This window comes from Pristiophorus japonicus, chromosome 15, assembly GCF_044704955.1.
Source record: "Pristiophorus japonicus isolate sPriJap1 chromosome 15, sPriJap1.hap1, whole genome shotgun sequence".
NCBI lineage: Eukaryota > Metazoa > Chordata > Chondrichthyes > Pristiophoridae > Pristiophorus > Pristiophorus japonicus.
Genome location: NC_091991.1, coordinates 62,113,220 through 62,133,320, shown reverse-complemented (window position 1 = coordinate 62,133,320; position 20,101 = coordinate 62,113,220). Strand labels below are relative to the sequence as shown.

The following is a 20,101-nucleotide window of genomic DNA, read 5'->3' as shown; positions in this document are numbered from 1 at the left end:
TATAGGAGCAGGGAGGTCTTACTGCAGTTGTACAGGGCCTTGGTGAGGCCACACCTTGAATATTGTTTTCCTGATCTGAGGAAGGACGTTCTTCCTATTGAGGGAGTGCAGCGAAGGTTCAGCAGACTGATTCCCGGGATGGCAGGACTGACATATGAAGAAAGATTGGATCGACTAGGCTTATATTTACTGGAATTTAGAAGAATGAGAGGGATCTCATTGAAACATATAAAATTCTGAAGTGATTGGACGGGTTAGATGCAGGAAGAATGTTCCCGATGTTGGGGAAGTCCAGAACCAGGGGTCACAATCTAAGGATAAGGGATAAGCCATTTAGGACCGAGATGAGGAGAAACTTCTTCACTCAGAAAATTGTGAATCTGTGGAATTCTCTACCACAGAAAGTTGTTGAGGCCAGTTCGTTAGATATATTCAAAAGAGAGTTAGATGTGGCCCTTACGGCTAAAGGGATCAAGGGGTATGGAGAGAAAGCAGGAAAGGGGTACTGAGGTGAATGATCAGCCATGATCTTATTGAATGGTGGTGTAGGCTCGAAGGGCCGAATGGCCTACCCCTGCACCTATTCTCTGTTTCTATGCACAATAATCCTAGAACTGTTGTGCCCTAATTGGGCGTTTCTGTTGTTTAAATGGTTTTATTGAAGCAGTTAAGTGTTTTTTTTCTCTCCTGTCTGAATTTTGCTGAAATGCTCTACCTGGTAATAGCTTGTTTCTGATGGGACCTGCTCCCAGCTCCTCCAGTTTCCTGATGACCACTGCCAAGGTGAGGTTGGAGCTGCAGATCTCTGGGTCCTTGGTCAGGTCTTGGAGTCTGTCAGTAAGGAGGTTTATCCAGGTAGCGATTTAAGAAGTTGCGGATGCTATTGAGCGGCAACAACATTCTTGTAGCGCTACCATGTTATATTTACCATCGTGTATATCAGGCAAACATGTTCGCAGGAACATGCCCACGATAAGTGGTGGGGACTGTATATACCCTATCAAAGTCTTTTAACATTTTAGTCAAAATACCATATAATATGAAGTATGTAAAACCAACACAAATCTTCGATAATATAGTATCCCAAACTGATATGTTTCAGACATTTGAAAGAAATTCAGGAGTTGCAATCACGGCAGAAGCAGGAGATCGAGGAGCTTTATATAAAATTGGGTAAGGCACCACCAGCTGTAATAATTCCACCTGTGGCACCCCTGTCTGGACGTCGCAGACGACCCACCAAAGGAAAAAGCAGCAAATCCAGTCGGAGCAGTTCCCAAGGACAAAAGAGTCCTTTACTTTCTGGTAGGTTATGACTAACATCCATTGCAATAGCTTTTTGTACTATGATTTTTTTTTTCTGTTGATGCCATGTAGCTGCGTTCTAATTGCAGGGTCGTTAACTGCTCAGAGTACTGCTTCGGTGTTGACACCACAGCAGATGCTGTTGCCACCTTCAAGTACTCATGAATTCACTGTTTCTGGACAAGGTCAGTTGCTGAAACCGTCACCATCCAGTGAAAATTTGTACTCTGCTTATACCAGTGAAGGGGTGATTTCTGGACAAAGTGTCTCTGGTACCGGACAAGGTAAGAATCTTGCTAACTTATGTCAAGTTTCTGGGTTAGAAATTCTGCCTGTTTTACAATTCTGCCTTCTAAGCAACTGTGCAAGGTCAGTACATGCATAGTGCTCAGAAGGCACATTTTGTATCTGTGATTTTGGGTGTGGACGTTCACTGATTTCAGGGGAAAGTCCGTACAGCCCATCAATGATGGCGCATTATTGGCTTGCACTGTCTCACTGAGAGATCCCCCAATCCATGCCAGAGTTACAACAATGGACCTGATGGAAGTGCCACCAACTGGGCACATACACATTTATTGCTACTGGCATCCAGTAAATTCTCATCCCAAGGAATGGTTCACTGCCTCCAATGATCTTGCCATTCAAGGCTGTGATAGATAGATTTTTGGAGTCTTGGGGAATCGAGGGATATGGAGATCGGACAGGAAAGTAGAGTTGAGGTCGATGATCAGCCATGATCTTATTGAATGGAGGAGTAGGCTCGAGGGGCCGTATGGCCTACTGCTGCTCCTATTTCTTGTGTTAAGTAATGCTGTCATGTAGAGTATCAATTAATTACAAGTATGACCCTGAAACCTTATTTCTGTGCTGCACACATTAACTTTTGATAACTGCTTGCTGTACTGTTTGGAAAGTACACAAATGTCCATGACTCCTCCATTCAGCTTTCACCAATAAAGCAGTCCTGATTCTGTGCTTTATAAACTAAGCGTGAGGGAAGATTTTGTGGACCTATGTGTGGAGACTTCTGTTCAAATAAGGTTGCATCCGATTTTGAATCTCCTTTGTCCACTTGAGAGTTACATTGCTCCTCTTGTAAAAGATGGAAGAACCCCTTTCATAAGTCCTTGAGCAGTGATATCTACATATCTCTGTGAACATTGCCCTAAATGATGGGCCATGAGACAATAGGTTTTCTTAGTGTTGCTCTGTTTTGTGATGCTGATGTTGTATTGCAAGGTTGTACCAATTTAAGTTTAATAAAGGTACCTACACTACTCCATATGATTGTTCCACAGAAAACTATTTTAGCTTGCAAGTGGACAGAGTGCCAGAATGAAAAATGGTCATTACTTGTACTTTACGAGAACTTTTAAGTTTTTAGTTGTGCTGTGAATTTGGGTAAGACATGGTGAACTTGTCATGTAGAAAATCAGCTGGACTGTGGAGTGGCCATGACACAGAAGTCAATCAGGTTTTAGTGGAATACAGATCAAGTCGTCTTTTGTTCTTTTTCAGAATGACATAGTAAATATCTGGAAGCTGGTCATACATTGGCATTTAGTTTCAGCGAAGGAAGAACTAGGATGAAGGAGGAATAAAAAATGGATTTTGAACATGCATGGGGGGGAAAAGAAAAAGCTCAGGAAACATTTAAATAGGTTGGAAGCAGCAAAGAGATCTGTGACTTCCAACTGCAAAAAGTGCTTTTATTTTTGACCCTGATTTTCCAATCAACTGGGCTAGTGTAGGGATTAGACTACTTATTTTCAGCAATCATCCATACCCTTATTCCCTGTTGGAGAAGCTGGGATTGTTCTCTGAGCAGAAAAGGCTATGGGGAGGTTTAATAGGTGTCCAAAATCTGTGCCCTCTGGTTACCCACCTGTGAAAACAGTTTCTCCTTATTTACTCTCGTCAAAAACACAAATTTAAGATAATTGGCAAAAGAACCAGAGGCAAGATGAGAATTTGTTTATTGAAGCGAGTTATGATCTAGACTGTCTGAAAGGATGGTGGAAACAGATTTAATAGTAACTTTCAAAGGGGAGTTGGATATATACTTGAAAAGGATAAATTTGCAGGGCTGTGGGGGAGTGTGACTAATTGGGTAGCTCTTTCAAAGAGCTGGCACAGGCACAAATGGGCTCAAGGGCCTCCTTCTGTGCTGTAAGATTCTATGATTCCAGTGCTGATTAAAAATAGAGGGAGAGAGCAGGAGGATTGTGATCGAGGTGAGAAATAACCCAGCTATCAAGCTTATTCTTGTATCTATCAGGAGTGTGGAAGAGTTAGAGTAAATTATTTGACACCTCACATTTCATGACAAATCCTGCAAATTTCTATACTTAACGTGTGTAGTGCAATTTGCTACCCTAGTTTCCCAATTATTTTACAAGTCTTGGAGGGAGTGAATATGCCAGTATTCGAGCAGTAGCAATTGTCTTAACCGAATTACAAGAGTCCTTTTAAATAATGCCTCAGCTCATCCACTGCTGAAACCCTCATCCATGCCTTTACCTCTAGACTTGACTATTCCAACGCACTACCCTACGTAAACTTGGTCATCCAAAACTCGGCTGCCCGTGGCCTAACTCGCACCAAGTTCCATTCACCCATCACTCCTGTGCTCGCTGACTTACATTCGCTCCCGGTTAAGCAACGCCTCGATTTCAAAATTCTCATCCTTGTTTTGAAATCCCTCCCAGGCCTCGCCCCTCCTTATCCCTGTAATCTCCTCTAGCCCCAACAACCTCCTGAGATAATCTGCGCTCCTCTAATTCTGACCTCTTGAGCATCCCCGATTATAATCGTTGAGCCATTGGTGGTCGTTCCTTCTCCTGCCTATGCCGTAAGCTCTGGAATTCCCTGCCTAAACTTCTCCGCATCTCTACCTCTCTTTCCTCCTTTAAGATGCTCCTTAAAATCTCTCTCTTTCACCAAGCTTTTGATCACCTGCCCTAATTTCTCCTTATGTGGCTCGGTGTCACATTTTTTTTGTCTTATCCTACTCCTGTGAAGCACCTTGGGACATTTTACTTCGTTAAAGGTGCTATATAAATACAAGTTGTAGTAGTAATTTGTGATGAGCTCTTGTTTATATTTTAGCTCGAACTTCCAAGGAGGAATGGCCATGCGTAGTATATAGCTGGTTTTCTACAATGCCTGTGCAATAATGAATTAAGAATGATAAAAAGAGACCATGCACATAGCTTGCCCCTCATGCCCTGTAGATAAAAAGGAAAAAAAAGTGCAAATGCCAAAAATCTGAGAGAAAAGCAACAAACTTTGATAATGTATACCATTTTCAACCGCATTTGGAAAGAGAAAAGATAAGTTTATGTTTCAGATACAGCGCTCCTTTGTCAGAACTGAAAGTTCTATGTTTAAAGCGCTGACCTGTCTTATTTGCTTGGTTACCATTAAGCACTGATGTATTGGTAACAGAACTTATCCTTCAGTGTGGTTGCGGTTTAACCTTATTACAGTATGTACACCTCTCCGGTTATCTCTGTAGAACCAGTTGCGTATTACAGCAGAGAGGGTGTTAGGTAATTTTTTTTAAAGATATCTAAACAAAAGGTGATTAATATGCTGAATGTAAGTTCTCCCCAGAGATTAAGTAATTTGTCAGCTTGTCCAGATAATCAAGAAACACCTCGCATGCATTGTATTGGAAAGTCCTTTGTTCGCAGACAGAGATCAAAGGAAGAGACAAACTTTTTGAAAGAGGACGGCTGCAAGGGCATTTAGGTTTGTTAAAGAAAGCTATGAGGGCTTTCGTTGAGGCAGAGAGGTCAGAAATACTGAAGGATAGTTAGAAGCCATCCTCCTTAAGTCAAGTAATCCACCCCACTGATGTATGTTTTGTATTATTATACAAAGATGAGTTGTATGGATTTCATTGAAAGTTTGGTGTAACGGCTCTTCTGTACATCTTACTGTGGAAATAAAGCAGCTTATTCATTTAATCAGGCATTATTTCACCAACTGTGTGTTTAGTATGAGGATGGAATCAGTGACTAGGGAACCGAGATTGTTGCGTTGGTCGAAGGCAGTGGCTTTGGTTTTCAAATCTTCGGTTGGAGGAAATATTGACTCATCCAGGATTGGATGCCAGACAAGCAGTCTGACGAAACTGAGGTATAGATTCACAAATCATTAATAATAGCAATGTAGATTAACAAGGCCATAAAAATGCAAACAAAGCATTGGGGTTCATTTTTAGAGGAAAAGGCTTGAAAAGCAGAGTTTGTGTTAAATGTGTATAGAACCTTGTATATATACTTCGACTACTGTGCAAAATTCTGGGAGATGAGGAGTGTAAAGTCCTGTCCCCTCAGTACAGATTCACACAAGGCATGTAGTGAAGTCAAGGTCATTCTGGACCTGCACCTTTATTTCACAGCTCTGGAATGCTGCACTTGCCTGAGACCTGTCCTAATATACCTGTCTCTTGCAAGTGCACCCCTGGTGGTAAGGTATGCTGGTGGTTACAGGTCATATCTTATTACAGTCATGTATAGCATGTTAGGATACAGTTATATTTAATAATGTAAGATACATGACATCACCCTCCCCCAAGGTCTTATTGTCTTTATAGCTTCAGTCTCTCAGGTGGTCTACACTCTCGCGTGGCTCGTTTGAGTTGTGGTTCAGTTGTTTGCCTTGGTGTCTGTTTTTCTTTGGGTGTGGTTGCTGGTATCTCGCCTGGGCTGTCTGTTTCGATTGGTGTGATTATTGTTGACTCGCCTGGGCTGCCTGTTGGGATTGCCCGTTCCTCAGGCTGTTTCCTCTGTCTGTCCACCAGGTGTGGTGCGAGTTCCACATTGTAGTCTGCCTCTGGTTCCGCAGTGTTGTTGTTAAATCTGCTTTTGACTTGGTCTACATGCCTCCGGCAGGTTTTGCCATTGTCCATTTGTACTACCAGTAGCCTGTTTCCTTCCTTGCCCGTTACTGTCCCTGCAATCCATTTGGGACCCCTGCCATAGTTTAGTACAAACACTTTGTCCCCTATCTCATTCCATCTCCCCCTTGAATTTCTGTCATGGTACTCAGTCAGCTTACGGCGCTTTGCCTCAACGATTTCGTGCATGTCTGGGAAGATTAATGAGAGCCTTGTTTTTAAAGTCCTTTTCATCAACAGTTGCGCGGGGGGGGATCCCAGTCACTGAGTGCGGACGAGATATGTATGTCAGCAGCAGTCGCGACAGGCGACCCTGCAGCGTGGGACCTTGGATTTTAAGCATGCCTTGTTTAATGATTTGCACTGCTCTCTCCACCTGGCCGTTGGAGGCCGGCTTGAACGGTGCCGTCTTGACGTGATTTATGCCGTGGTCAATTATAAAGTCTTGGAATTTTGCGCTGGTGAAGCACGGACCATTGTCACTGCCCAATATGTCAGGGATTCCGTGCGTTGCAAACATGGTTGCGAGGCTCTCCACAGTGGTGGAGGTTTGCTCGAGTTTAAAATGGTGCATTCGATCCACTTTGAAAATGCATCTACAACTACGAGGAACATTTTGCCCATGAATGGGCCCGCATAGTCTATGTGCACTCGCGACCATGGTTTGGTAGGCCAGGGGCTCAGTGGAGCCTCCCTGGGGGCATTGCTGAGTTGGGCACAAATGGTGCACCTTCGGACGCAGAGCTCCAAGTCCATGTCAATACCAGGCCACCAGACGTGGGATCTGGCTATGGCCTTCATGAGAACGATCCCCGGGTGCTCGCGGTGGAGCTCCCAGACAAATGCCTCTCTGCCTCGCAGAGGCATGACTACTCGGCTGCCCCACATCAGGCAGTCTGCTTGTAGTGATAGCTCATGCACGCGCCTGTGAAAGGGTTTTAATTCCTCGGGGCAGGCATCGCGAACCTCTGCCCAGTCACCGGTTAGGACACATCTTTTTACTAAGGATAACGTGGGGTCGCTGGCCGTCCAGGCTCTGATTTGGCGAGCCGTCATGGGCGAACCTGTGGACTCAAAGGCATTGATTGCCATGACTATCTCACAGTCCTGTTCGTCAGACCCTTCCGTGGTCGCCAGGGGTAGCCTGCTGAGCGCGTCGGCACAGTTGTCTGTGCCTTATGGTATCGTCGTAGGACGCCAGTATGAGTGCTCACCGTTGAATTTGCACCGAGGCGTTGCCATTTATTGCCTTGCTCTCGGATTGGAGGGACGTGAGGGGCTTGTGGTCGGTTTCTAATGCGAACTTGGCCCCGAAAAGGTATTGGTGCATCTTTTTGACACCGTACACGCACGCGAGCGCCTCCTTCTCTACCATTCCGTACCCGCGCTCCGCCCGCGAAAGTGACCTGGAGGCGTAAGCTATGGGTTGTAATTTGCCCGCACTATTGACATGTTGCAAAACGCACCCGACCCCGTACGCTGATGCATCGCATGTGAGAACTAGCTTTTTACCTGAGTCAAAGAAAGTCAAAACACTGTTGGAACACAGAAGGCTGCGTGCCTTATTGAAGGCGCGTTCCTGGGCGTCCCCCCAAAACCAATCACACTCCTTTCTGAGTAGCACGTGGAGAGGCTCCAGCAGCGTGCTCAAGTTCTGCATAAAGTTCCCAAAGTAATTGAGTAGCCCAAGAAAGGCGCGCAGTTCTGAGACATTCCGGGACCTGGGTGCCAGGCGAATTGCTTCTGTTTTGGACTCTGTTGGGCGGATTCCATCAGTGGCAATCCTTCTGCCCAAAAATTCAATCTCGGGTGCGAGAAACAGGCACTTGGATTTCTTGACTCGTCGGCCTACCCGATCCAACCGCTTTAGTACTTCCTCCAAATTACGGAGATGGGAGTCGGTGTCCCTGCCCGTGATAAGTATGTTGTCTTGAAATACAACCGTCCCCGGGATGGACTTGAGCAGACTCTCCATGTTGCGCTGGAATATGGCAGCTGCTGACCTGATGCCAAATGGGCATCTATTGTACATGAAAAGGCCTCGATGTGTGTTGATGGTGGTGAGTAGCTTGGATTCCTCGGTCAATTCTTGCATCGTAGATGTGAGGTCTAATTTTGAGAAAAGTTTATCTCCAGCCAATGTGTCAAATAAGTCCTCCGCTCTGGGCAGCGGGTACTGATCCTGTAGGGAGACTCTGTTTATGGTAGATTTGTAGTCCCCACAGATTCGAACAGATCCATCAGGCTTCTTGACTGGTACGATGGGACTTGCCCAGTCGCTAAATTCTACAGGTGATATAATGCCTTCCCGCAGAAGCCTGTCTAGTTTGTGTTCAATCTTTTCCCTCATCACATAGGGTACAGCTCTGGCCTTGTGATGGACCGGTCTAGCATCCTGTGTGATGTAGATTTTGACTTTGGCCCCTTTGAAAGTGCCCACACCTGGCTGAAAGAGATGTTCAAATCGCTTTATAACTGTTGAGCAGGAGGTCCGTTCCTCTAATGGCATGGACATCATCCCATTTCCAGTTTAGTTTTGCCAGCCAGCTTCTCCCCAGCAGTGCTGGGGGGTCTCCGGGGACAATCCACAGGGGAAGTCGGTTCACTGTGCTTTTGTGTGTGGCACAGAGCATGGCGCTGCCGAGGACTGGTACGATTTCTTTGGTATAGGTCCTCAGTGTGGTGTCGACCCTTGTGAGTTTTGGTCTGTCTCTTTTATGCGGCCACAGTTCAAATTGTTGAGCACCCATGAGAGATTGACTCGCTCCCATATCCAGCTCCATGTTGACAGATATCCCGTTGAGTAGGACCCTCATCATTATAGGAGGCATCCTGTTGTAGGAGCAGCGGCCATTTATCGTGTTGACCCGCTGTACACCGGTGTCCCGGATACTGTCCCCACCATCTTCTGGTCCGCTTTCTGACCCATCTGATTCGTATACCAGCCGAGCTGCCGTTTTTTTCGTACATGCGGGCCAAATGCCCTGTATATTCACAATTTCTGCAAACAGCCTGCTGAAATCGACATCCCCTTGACGAGTGCCCACCCCCACAGCTCCAGCACAGACCTGTTCCATTGTTCAAAGAGTTCTCAAAGAATGAGCTGCGTCTGGCTGATCTCTCTTGAGCTTCTCTCAGTTTTTAGTTGATTGCTCGCATTGTGGGTTGATGAGGTGTGAACGGCCATTCCTGTGGCCCTTGATGGCCTCTGCCTGCTGTCGAGAGCCTGTTCTCCCGGTTTGTCTGTGTGTGGGGGTAGCAGCTTGTTTAGTGCTGTGAACAACTTCTTCTGATATTTCGTTAGTTGTCGTACCTGCATTGTAAATCAACCTCGTTTCTTCTTCCCCTACCAAGAATGTCTGTGTAACCAGTGCTGCTGCCTCTAAGGTCAGGTTCTTGGTCTCTGAGCTTTCAGAATATGCCTGCGTGGCCTATTCCTTCAATGAAAAAGTCTCTCAACATTTCTCTCCTCAGTTCATCGCAGAACTCACATAAACTAGCCAACCTCCGAAGTTCCGCCACGAAGTCTGGTATGCTCTGGCCCACACAGCGTCTGTAGTTGTAGAACCTGTGTCTGGCCATGTGTAGGCTGCTCGCTGGCTTCAGGTGGTCTCTTACCAGTGTGCTCAATTCTTCAAACGACTTGCTTGCTGGTTTATCGGGTGCCAACAGATCCTTCATTAAAGCGTATGTTTTCGAGCCACAGCTGGTCAAGAGAAGGGCTCTTCTCTTGTATGCCTTATCGTCGCCTAACCAGTCTTTGGTTACAAAGCTTTGCTGGAGCCTTTCTATAAAGTCCTCCCAATTGTCTCCTGCATTGTACTTTTCATCTGATCCGTTGTTCGCCATTCTGTGGATTCTGTAATCCCGTAACCCGTCGCCACTGTAAAGTCCTGTCCCCTCAGTACAGATTCACACGAGGCATGTAGTGAAGTCAAGGTCACTCTGGACCTGCACCTTTATTTCACAGCTCTGGAATGCTGCACTTGCCTGAGACCTGACCTTATATACCTGTATCTTGCAAGTGCACCCCTGGTGGTAAGGTATGCTGGTGGTTACAGATCATATCTTATTACAGTCATGTGTAGCATGTTAGGATACAGTCATATATAATAATGTAAGATACATGACGAGGAGAAATGTTTTCACTGAGTTGTCAAGATCTGGAATGGTCTACCTGAAAAGGTGGTGGAAAGGAGTTGGACAGGTACTTAAGGATGCGGAACTTACTGAGTTATAGACAAAAAACGTGGGGGTGGGACTAAGTACGACTGCTCTTTCAAAGAGCCAGCACAGGCACGATGGACTGAACGGCCTCCTTCTGTGCTGAAGATTTCAATGCCTTCGGAGAGGTTCAAGAAGGATTTGTGAAAATGAAACTAATATCCACTCCCGATCACAAGGGGATGGATGCTATTGTTGCATCACTGGGTTATACGATCATGCAAGTAGATGTAGCGCAGTGTAAATCGACTCCCATTAAAAAATAAAATGTTCAAGCTGGAGTGACTGACACCAGTGCGCTCGAAGGTACCTACAGCTAACCTTAATTTGTCACAGAAGTTAAAATCACATTATATATACCATTATTTAATGGGAGTCGATTTACATTGTGCTATATCTACTTGCATGATCGTATAACCCAGTGATGCAACAATAGCATCCATCCCCTTGTGATCGAGAGTGGATATTAGTTTCATTTTCACAAATCCTTCTTGAACCTCTCCGAAGGCATTGAAATCTTCAGCACAGAAGGAGGCCGTTCAGCCCATCGTGCCTGTGCTGGCTCTTTGAAAGAGCAGTCACTAATAGGTCTGTGTATGTATGCATAGATATTTGTAGTGCCCATAACATCTACATACAAAATTTGTCCAACAGGAAGATGCTATTCATTGATTGTGCTAGTTTTTTTTTGGAATAGTTTCTTTCATTGTGGTTTTGTCTTAATATATTTGCAACTTTCATTGTTTGTTTCAGTGAATTGTCTTGATTCTGTGAAATTCAACTTGTAGAATGGTTTTAAGTGATATTTTGATTGATTCAATTAGCACTGGTGTATTTAAAAATGAGGCAAATGTAGATATATGTTCCTGCATTTGTGTGTGTATATGAGTATCTATACATTTTTCTTGCTAATTATGATGCTATATATAAAGTGTTTTTAAGGTTACAGTGCCTATATCCTTTTCTGCTGTAACAAAATAACCTAATGTTTTACACAGATAACAGGATATTTCCATTTTTTCTGTTTGATGAGAAACAAAAATGTATTTTGGAAGTTTCTTGACTCCCCTGTTCAAGTTCTAAACAATCTGCTTTCTGTCTCCGAGCATTCCATTTCCACAGACTGATGATATCTATATTTCTGGTTTATGCAGGCCAGATGTCTGGACAAGTGAAAAGCAGCTCAGTCATTGGCTCAAAAAAAGTTAAGAATTTCACAAACAAGCTGGTGATTGTAGCTGCTGTCAACTAATTTTGTCCCATTGAGAATCTGGTTGACTATTGTATTTTGAGTGCCGTTGATTTTGTGTGTGAATGTGCAGTGCAGTCTTTCTATACAGTAGAGATCCCATTGTTTAATGGTTATATTTATTGAAATTTCTGGCAGCTTTAAAATCAGGACTGTCATTGTGGACTCTGGGGATTTCTCTACAGGGAGTCTGACTGCTGGATGGTTGCTTTGGGCAGCTGCTGCACACCAACAGATGTTGCCAGAAACCTGGAAACAGATTGTTCACACTTATGGCGAGGAATAGTGTGTGGTAATAGGTCACCTGAGGTGGGAAAAAAAGTTGTCACATCCAGTTTAAAAACATTGAAGGAAAAAACTTTTGTGCAGCTGTTAAGTTTTGCAGTATTAGAGCTCTTTAACAGCCTTTAATGGTGAAAACAATTAGTGGAAAATGACAAGACCAGACTGAAATTGATAGTTTAATCAGAAGCAAGGATAGTGCACATTATTGGGAATGATGACTGTTAAAATAAATTCCTATAATCAGCATCATCTTTTCCAAAGTAAATAAAAGGTAAACATTTCTCAAACTTTTATATAAAAAAAGGATTGGATCAGGCTGCATGTAGCCTGGGTGTGCCTACAAAATAGTTACTGTTTCATTAAAATGCTTGAGGATTAGAGGTTTTGTATTTGATGTGAAGTACTCCCTCAACTCTTAAAGAACTAACATTCTGACTCTAGTTGTCTGTTTTCCTCCTTTTCTGTTACTCTGTCACAGGCTCAGCAACGTTTCACTGTGCATCAGAGCAAGTGACTTTTAAACTTGGCGGCAGAAGGACAAGGTTTCTGAGTACGCCCTGTCTGGCTCTTTGTGTGTAACACTTTTATTCTTTTCTCATCTGCTTTTTTCTTCCTCTTCCCCTGCATAAAGCTTTGCTCTCTATCCATAATCTGTTCACTACGTTTTCAGAATTCAGTCGCCTATTCGAAGTTTTCCCACAGGGCAGTGTGATAAATTCAAAAATTCAAGAAAATCAAATAAATACGGTGATTTGACTAATTTCTGGTGAAGTTTGGAAAAAGAAGCGGAATATATTATGAAAGTGATCTTAACACAAAAGGTTGCCAACAACCAATCATGATTGTGTGTGTGTGTGTGTGTGTGTGTGTGTGCGCGCGCATGTGTTACTGCACACATCACTTGAACTCCTTTTAGGGATTAAGTATTTGAATCCAAATTTCACACTTTTTTTGACCACTTGTATGAGGTTTTATAAAATTAAAAGCCTACTTCTTGCAGAAAGTTTCTGTCATAAGATACTCATTTTCCCTTTTGTGATGTTCTTTATACTTCATTTATCTTGCATCCCTGCTTTCAGAGGCATTTTTGCAAAATAAATGAGGTGGTTTATACCCCCCTGGAGGAAGAAGTCCTACCTTGTGAAATGATTCATTCCTTGTCTTTCATCAATGTGTCAACAGCAGCAAATGAGAGTGGCTGCCACCTAGAGAGCTTTCTGTCAGCCACCATTTTATTTGGCTGCATGTGGGCTGAGTGCACAAGCTCACAATGCCATTTTCATAATGTTCGGCTAGACAGACCACCATCTGACATTGTTGTGCATCTGCAGCCATGGTGAAAAAGTTGCAGAGCAGAGCAAATAAGAACATTAACCATGAAAGGGGCAAATTCAGAACACATCATTACATCATATTGCAGTTAGAAGGTAACTTTACCCCTTTAAATATAAATTCTGTAAAATAACTCAAGTGTCCATTTGAGTATTGCACTTTCCTTAAGGGGGAAAAATTAAATAGCCAAAAATTCGGAGCTTTTTTTTTTGGTGGAGTTCTATTTTAACCATGTTCTCATCCTACCCCTTTGATTTCTTCTGTTCAATATTTCAGCATACTTTTATTAATACATGCACCCCAGCTCTTCTGTTCACCTAAACACGAGCAATTTCATAGTTAACTCGGGACTCCATTTTAGTTTAGTCAATTTCTGTATGACTGATGGTGTTGAAGTCTGTGCAGTCTTCCAATTGAGTTGTAAATAATTTATGCTATTGGTCCAGAGGTTGATTTTTAAACCATTGGTGTAGGATAACATGCATGTTGTAATACATACTTGTTCGAGTCATTATAACTAACTTTCGGTGGCCCTTAAGTGGTTAGACTGTATCATTAACTCATTATTGAATGGTGTTGGCTCTTTGAATCGGGTTTGTATGACAAGTTCCATGGGCGTTGGAAAATTGTCAGAAATTGCTGTTGAAGCACAATTGAAATAGTTACCTTTTTTTTTTACTAAAAAGGGCTTCATTCAGGAGCTGTGGTCTTAACATCTAAAATGAACCATATACCAGAATTTAAAAAAATTCTAAACCTTTTTGAAGTAATGTGCAGTAGATTCCCTTCACTTATCCCTGCATAATCATGGTACGTGTCCCGTTCTCCCCCCCCCCCCCCCCTCATAGCATCGTAACCATCCTTTCATGGTAGTAGGTAACCTTTCGACAATGGTAGGTCACTATTTCCATTCCTGTCCTGAAACTTTTAATAGGGGAATTAAGCCATTTAAAAAATTTCCATGCATGGCATGGCATCTGTTTGTTTTATTCCATTGATTTTCTGACCATTTTGTTTGTTGCTGTTACAAGTTAGAAACATGGATGCATCAGTACAGAAAAAGCCCCCTTGTCCTTTATTCATGCCAGGTTTTCTGTTTTAATGTTAACAGAATCTGAACTTTTTCAATCTACAATATACAACTTTTTATTCTAATTGCAAAAACGGAAAAGCATCTCAAGAGTACATCTGTGTTTGGGCATTCCATCTGCCAGTAGTCAATCTGATTAAGTAAAAATTGCCTGAAGTTTTTAAGAACTGATTTGAGATATTTATACCATAGTTCTGGTTTTAGGAACTGTGGCATAATACTACAAATATTTTGCTTTCTATCATCTTATGGGACTACTTTCATTCAAAATATGGAAATACTTAGTTGTATTAAAACACAAGACACTCAATTATAAGCTTGTGCCCTTTTACCAGCCCAGTCCACCATATAGCTTCATCAGCCTTTTGACCAAATAGTTCAAACATCTGCTGCCTGTGGCCTCCAATCCCTCCTGAATTATTCTTTGGTCTTAACTACAGAGCAGTCATCAAATTGTTCTCAACATGTGTAGTCCTTTTCCTCTCTTCCCTCCCCTCTTCTCCTAGCCTTTGTTACCACTCTACAAATGTGTGCTGCTGCAGTATCAGTATCTTCCTTATCTAAGCAAGCCAATGAGAATTTCTAGTGGCTTGAATACATTGTTTAGGTGAGGAAAAGACCAGAAAGAATTGGCTGACACCATCATAGATAACAATCCCAGTTGTGGTGCAGATACTAGCAGTTCTTTTGAAGCATAAACTAAAATAAATATGCTTCTGAACTAACTTTCTAGATAAGTTTTCCAAAAAAAACCCTTTCCTGTAGTTTTCCTACACCATAGATTTCCTGCGTAAGATTGGATGGGAGTACAACTCTAGGGTTGCTGCTAATGGCATTCTGAAGCAGGCCACTGATAGCTGTGTCAGAGTGGTTCTGAGTGGCTTTCCCTTCAACTTTCCATGCCACCCTTTCTACTAGTTCATACTTGGGATCAGGAACTTGTTGTTTGGTCAGTTGCACAAATACACGGGTATGGTTTAGGTATATATTGCAGCAGTAGAGTGGTAAAATAGGCTCATGTGGTGAGGGAGATGGAGCATGGGGAAGATGACAAAGATTAGACTGCAGCAACAATTTTGAGTTCTCTGGCCAGTGAGTTGTCCTGAAAGCCAGATCTAGATTTTTTTTTTGATATAAGGAATACTGTTAAATCCTTAAATCAATCCCCATTTGGTCATTTGTTTAATATCACAATTGAGTGTTTATTTAAAAAAAAAAAGTTTGTAATTGGTACTTCGTTCCAATATAAACTCACCAAGCTTCAATATTCCTGCATAGCAAAAAAAGAAGCAATGGGTAACAGTATATACACCTGCTGAGAAGTGACTTTACTGCTTGACTTGGTTTGTGGTGGAATGTTCCAGTCATCATCCTGATTTGCCAAAACACTTTGAATCCCACAGGCTGGTATGGATGCAGGTCCAGTGGACTTTATCTCTGCTAATCCTAGTGCATGTCAGTTTAAATGTTCAGCGAAAGCAGCATGGCTTCCTACGAGTTTCCATCTCATGGAAGTTGTTTGATTACAGCTTTCTGACTGTCTTGGTCTCAATTTTCTGACCTTTCCACTGTCTAGCAGCTCTGTGTAAGTAATTTCATATTATAAACTTGTGCTGTGGTTATTGAAGCTTAAACAGGGAATATCTTGGATTTTAAATGTTTTTACTTTATAATGGTGCATACAAGACTGTCTTTACCTTTTTCCTTAAAACCGTTGGGCACGATCATAGGCAAATCCATTTTTCAGCACCATTACACCTCCTGTGTCATCAAAATGACTCTTCAAAATATGTTTTACTCAATTTACAGTTTATCTCTCTCGCAGATTAAACATACACTTGTAACCATTCTGTGCTGCTTATGAAATATTGATTGAGAAGTTACTTTTGCATTTTTGCTTTTTATGAAAAACATTCAATTTAAATTTTCTGATTGTATTTATGGATTGTTTGAGTTTGCCAGTTTCTGTAATTAGGAATGACCGATTGGAAAATATTTTAAAATGCATGTCGTAAAACTTATTTCCCAGCTGTAGTGTTGTTTGGCACAGCAAATCATTAAATTGTTCATCTTGATTGGCCAAAATGACAATTGTCATGGTTTTAAAGTTTACCTGTGCTTTAAGAATTTGTCATCGGGCGTTTCTTTGATTCAAAATGTCATTTTTACATGGCATGAATTAGCTTATCAGAAAAGTCTTGACAACACAACTTTGACTGCTAAACAAAATTGTTATTAGCTTTTTAAAATCTTTAGAAGTTGTATTCTCTATGCAGTATGTCATTCTTTCAGCAAGCAGATGAACGATCTGCTCACAGACTTCTGCTAATGCTGCCCTTCTCTGTCCTCACTTTCCACGGGCAATGCCACGGGGGATCCCCTAGTGTGTGTGCATCTATCTATATCTCTCACTATCACATGCGCAGACTCGTTCTCCCATACACGCTATCTCTCGCACTCACTCTGGCTCTCACTCATTCACACACACACTGTTGAATACATTAAAATATAATGTAAAGATTTAATTGCCCTCAAGTCTTATTTATTTTTTGCCTATTTGTGACAATGTCCTCTCATCCAAAGATCTTTTAGGTCAAGAGTAGTTATGAACTAAATATATTTTTCACTGTACCCTCTGCTGTCAGGGAAATGGAGTTGAACTTGATAGTTCGAAAGGATCACTTTTAAACAGGGATGATATCAATTTAAGCAAATGTAATATTGAATTATTTAAACTGACCTGCATACATATTCAGATTCTGTGGCTGATGTTACTAAATATGCATGACAATAATCCCAGGACTAGAAAATAAACTGCACAGGAAGAAGGAAACCCTAACTGACCCTGGTCAGGGTCTCTTGTCTGTTGATATGGGAATGGGACTTCACCTTTACTGTAGTGCACATTAATATTCTGCAAAATAAGTTCCTTCCTGACTCCCCAAATTGGTATACTGTTTGTTCACTTTGCTGGTCCATTACAACACTGAAGCAGAGATGGAGAGGAAAAAAGTCCTCCTCTCCATAAAGATTTGTGTGACCTGACCATTGCGTGGTGCTGCAGAGCAGTTGTGTTCTAGAGGAAGTGCAGATATTTGAATAAACTAGAAATAAGAAAACCGTGTGTATCTATCTCAAATAATATTTTGAAAAACTAGAAACCGGTGGCAAAATTGGTTTTAAAGTAAATTGGAAAAATGCATTTGGCTCTGTGCGTACTTAAAATTTATAAATATTAACCAGTTATAGTTCGAGTCACCAAATAAAATTTTGGAATAGGTTCTGAGAAAGAAGTAATATTTACTTTTTACTAAAATTAGTCAGTGATTAAGAAGCCCCAACTTCTTGAATTTTGCACTCGCTGCTAAAGGATTTACTTCCTCTCTGGTTTTACTGCAATACAGTCCTGTATGAGGTCACATTAATCAATTCAGTTGTTATTAATGTACTTTCTTCCATTGTGTATGTTTCTCTTCTCCAAGCACTTTTCTTTATTCTTTAGGGAAGATGGTGAAAAAAGTCTGCCCATGCAACCAACTGTGTAGTAATTATCTTTTTCTAACATTTTACTTACATAGCATGTGACACTTGCTGTAGAAGATCCTTGCATCTGATTTTAGCACTTGGGTTTCTCCTGATTTTTTTTTTTGTGAGGTTTTTACAACATTATTTTAAGTGTGTTGGGAGGACGAGATGGTTTTCAGAAACCTGTTTTTTTTTTACACTTGATGGCCTGATCAGAAATTAACACTTCTGATCTGGCTGCATGGCTTGTGTTGCCTCAGGATATGCAGACTTCAAAAAATTGTAATAGAAAAATTGTTTCTGCAGACCAGCACAACATATAATGAAAAGCTAGAATTTTAAAAACACTTTTTTTTCCAAGATTTGTTGAAAGGTGTTCTCTGCCCCTTTTGGGTACACGAAGGAGAAAGGAATAAATAGAGTGATATGTTGATAAGGTAACCATGAAGTAGAGTGGGAGGAGGCTTGTGTGGAGCACAAACACCAGCATAGACCAGTTGGGCCTGTTTCCGTGCTGTAAATCCTATGTAATGTAGACTTGCAAAGCTTGTCTCCTAGAAAAAGCCCAAGTATAACTGCCTGACAGGACCTGGACTCCAGATTTGGGACTCCATATTCAGAGACTGTTGCTTTAGCTGAAAGGGATAGTTCATATTGTACTATAGATCTACTTTTAATTCTAAAATATTTTCGTAACCACAAAGTTATTAATAAATCTTTAGCCACAGTAAATGTAATTAAAGCCAACAATCCATCAGCTTGGGAGTAAAATATATCCAATACCACAGGCAGCAACCCATGCAGCACAGTCATTTAACTAGACTAGGAATCTCATGTGGTCAGAATTAGTGCATGGATCACAGTATCCCATCCCATCCACTTTGGAACAAAACTTTAGAATTTCCTTTCTCCCCCTCCCAACCCCTCAATTTAATAGCCAATTACCAGAGATCGCCAGACCTATGATGCTAAAATCAGGTGTAAAGGTAGCTTTGGTTTTTGCATGTGCAAAGAGCTGGTAAAAATCTGTTTTCTTTAGTGATGTTCTCTAGCTGCACTGCATGTACAAATGCAGCTTGGCTTTAACGCAACATCTTTGAAGCACGTGTTACAGTAAAAAAGACTGCATGAAGCCTTTATAAAATGGCTCAAACTAATTTGATTTCTTGTATGTACAGTTAATCTATTCTATAACACAATCTTGGACCATACAAAATGCATGTTGAAGTTAGAAGCATGTTATAAGTATAATACTTTGTGGCAAATTTGTTTGCTCTGTTCAAGGCTACCATACCACAGCAGTTCTAGACCCATTGATGAAGGACCTTTTAAAGATATTTATTGAAACTTGACTCCCCTCTGGCTGATTCAATCCAGCAACAACAACTTGCACTTATATGGCACCTTCAATGTAGAAAAACGTCCCACGGTTCTAAAATTCATTAACTTCAGATGAGGAGTAACGAGAAAATAAGGGCTTTCCTTTACTCTTGCAACATAAATTCTGGTAACATTTGGTTACGTGCTTGCCATGTATCAAGAGTAAGTATAAAGATAAGTAGTCATAAAAAGAGGTAATCTTCAAGTCGTATCCAAATATCACTGAAGACAAAATGCTTTTCTTGTATTGAAAACTATATGCTTCCAAATCTGTAAGCAACAACTTAACTTTTTTTTTAATTCCCAGGGACAACTAGCACAAATGCAGTAAGTGGAGTTGGGCCGATAGCTCAGCAACATCAGCCAGCAATAACCAGTAGAAAAGGCACCTTCACTGATGATTTGCATAAGTTGGTGGACAATTGGGCTAGAGATGCTATGAACCTCTCACAGAATAAACGTGGCATGAAACAACAAGGTCAACCAGGCCCGCATTACTCTGAAGTAAGTAGGAGCCTACTTCTTCATGGCACAGATTTTTTTAAATGTATTTAATTAGCCCCAATATTTCAAATGGTTGAGCATTTGACTACTAACCAGAACTACCACTTGTGGCTGATCGGAGTGACATCATGAAGCAATCACCCTCACAGACTTCCTATCTACCTAAAATATCTACACTGAAAGAAAGCATAGACCTTAGCACGTTTCAGAAACATCATTAAGCACATGACATACAATTTGAATTACTTGTGTTTTTTTGAAGAGCAGTGACTATTATGAAGCAAATATGTCAGTTAAA

At 41.6% G+C, this 20,101-nt stretch overlaps 1 protein-coding gene across 4 annotated transcripts in view; it reads left to right on the top strand.

The window, feature by feature from the left end:
- Window positions 1-20,101, top strand: part of LOC139280809 (serine/threonine-protein kinase WNK1-like) — a 200,007-nt gene that overhangs the window by 176,109 nt on the left and 3,797 nt on the right. For all 4 annotated transcript variants that reach the window (XM_070900527.1, XM_070900528.1, XM_070900529.1 and 1 more), the window contains 3 exons: window positions 1,103-1,305; window positions 1,395-1,589; window positions 19,607-19,803. In XM_070900527.1, the coding sequence (XP_070756628.1) occupies window positions 1,103-1,305; window positions 1,395-1,589; window positions 19,607-19,803 (595 nt within the window). The remainder of the gene's footprint in view (window positions 1-1,102; window positions 1,306-1,394; window positions 1,590-19,606; window positions 19,804-20,101) is intronic.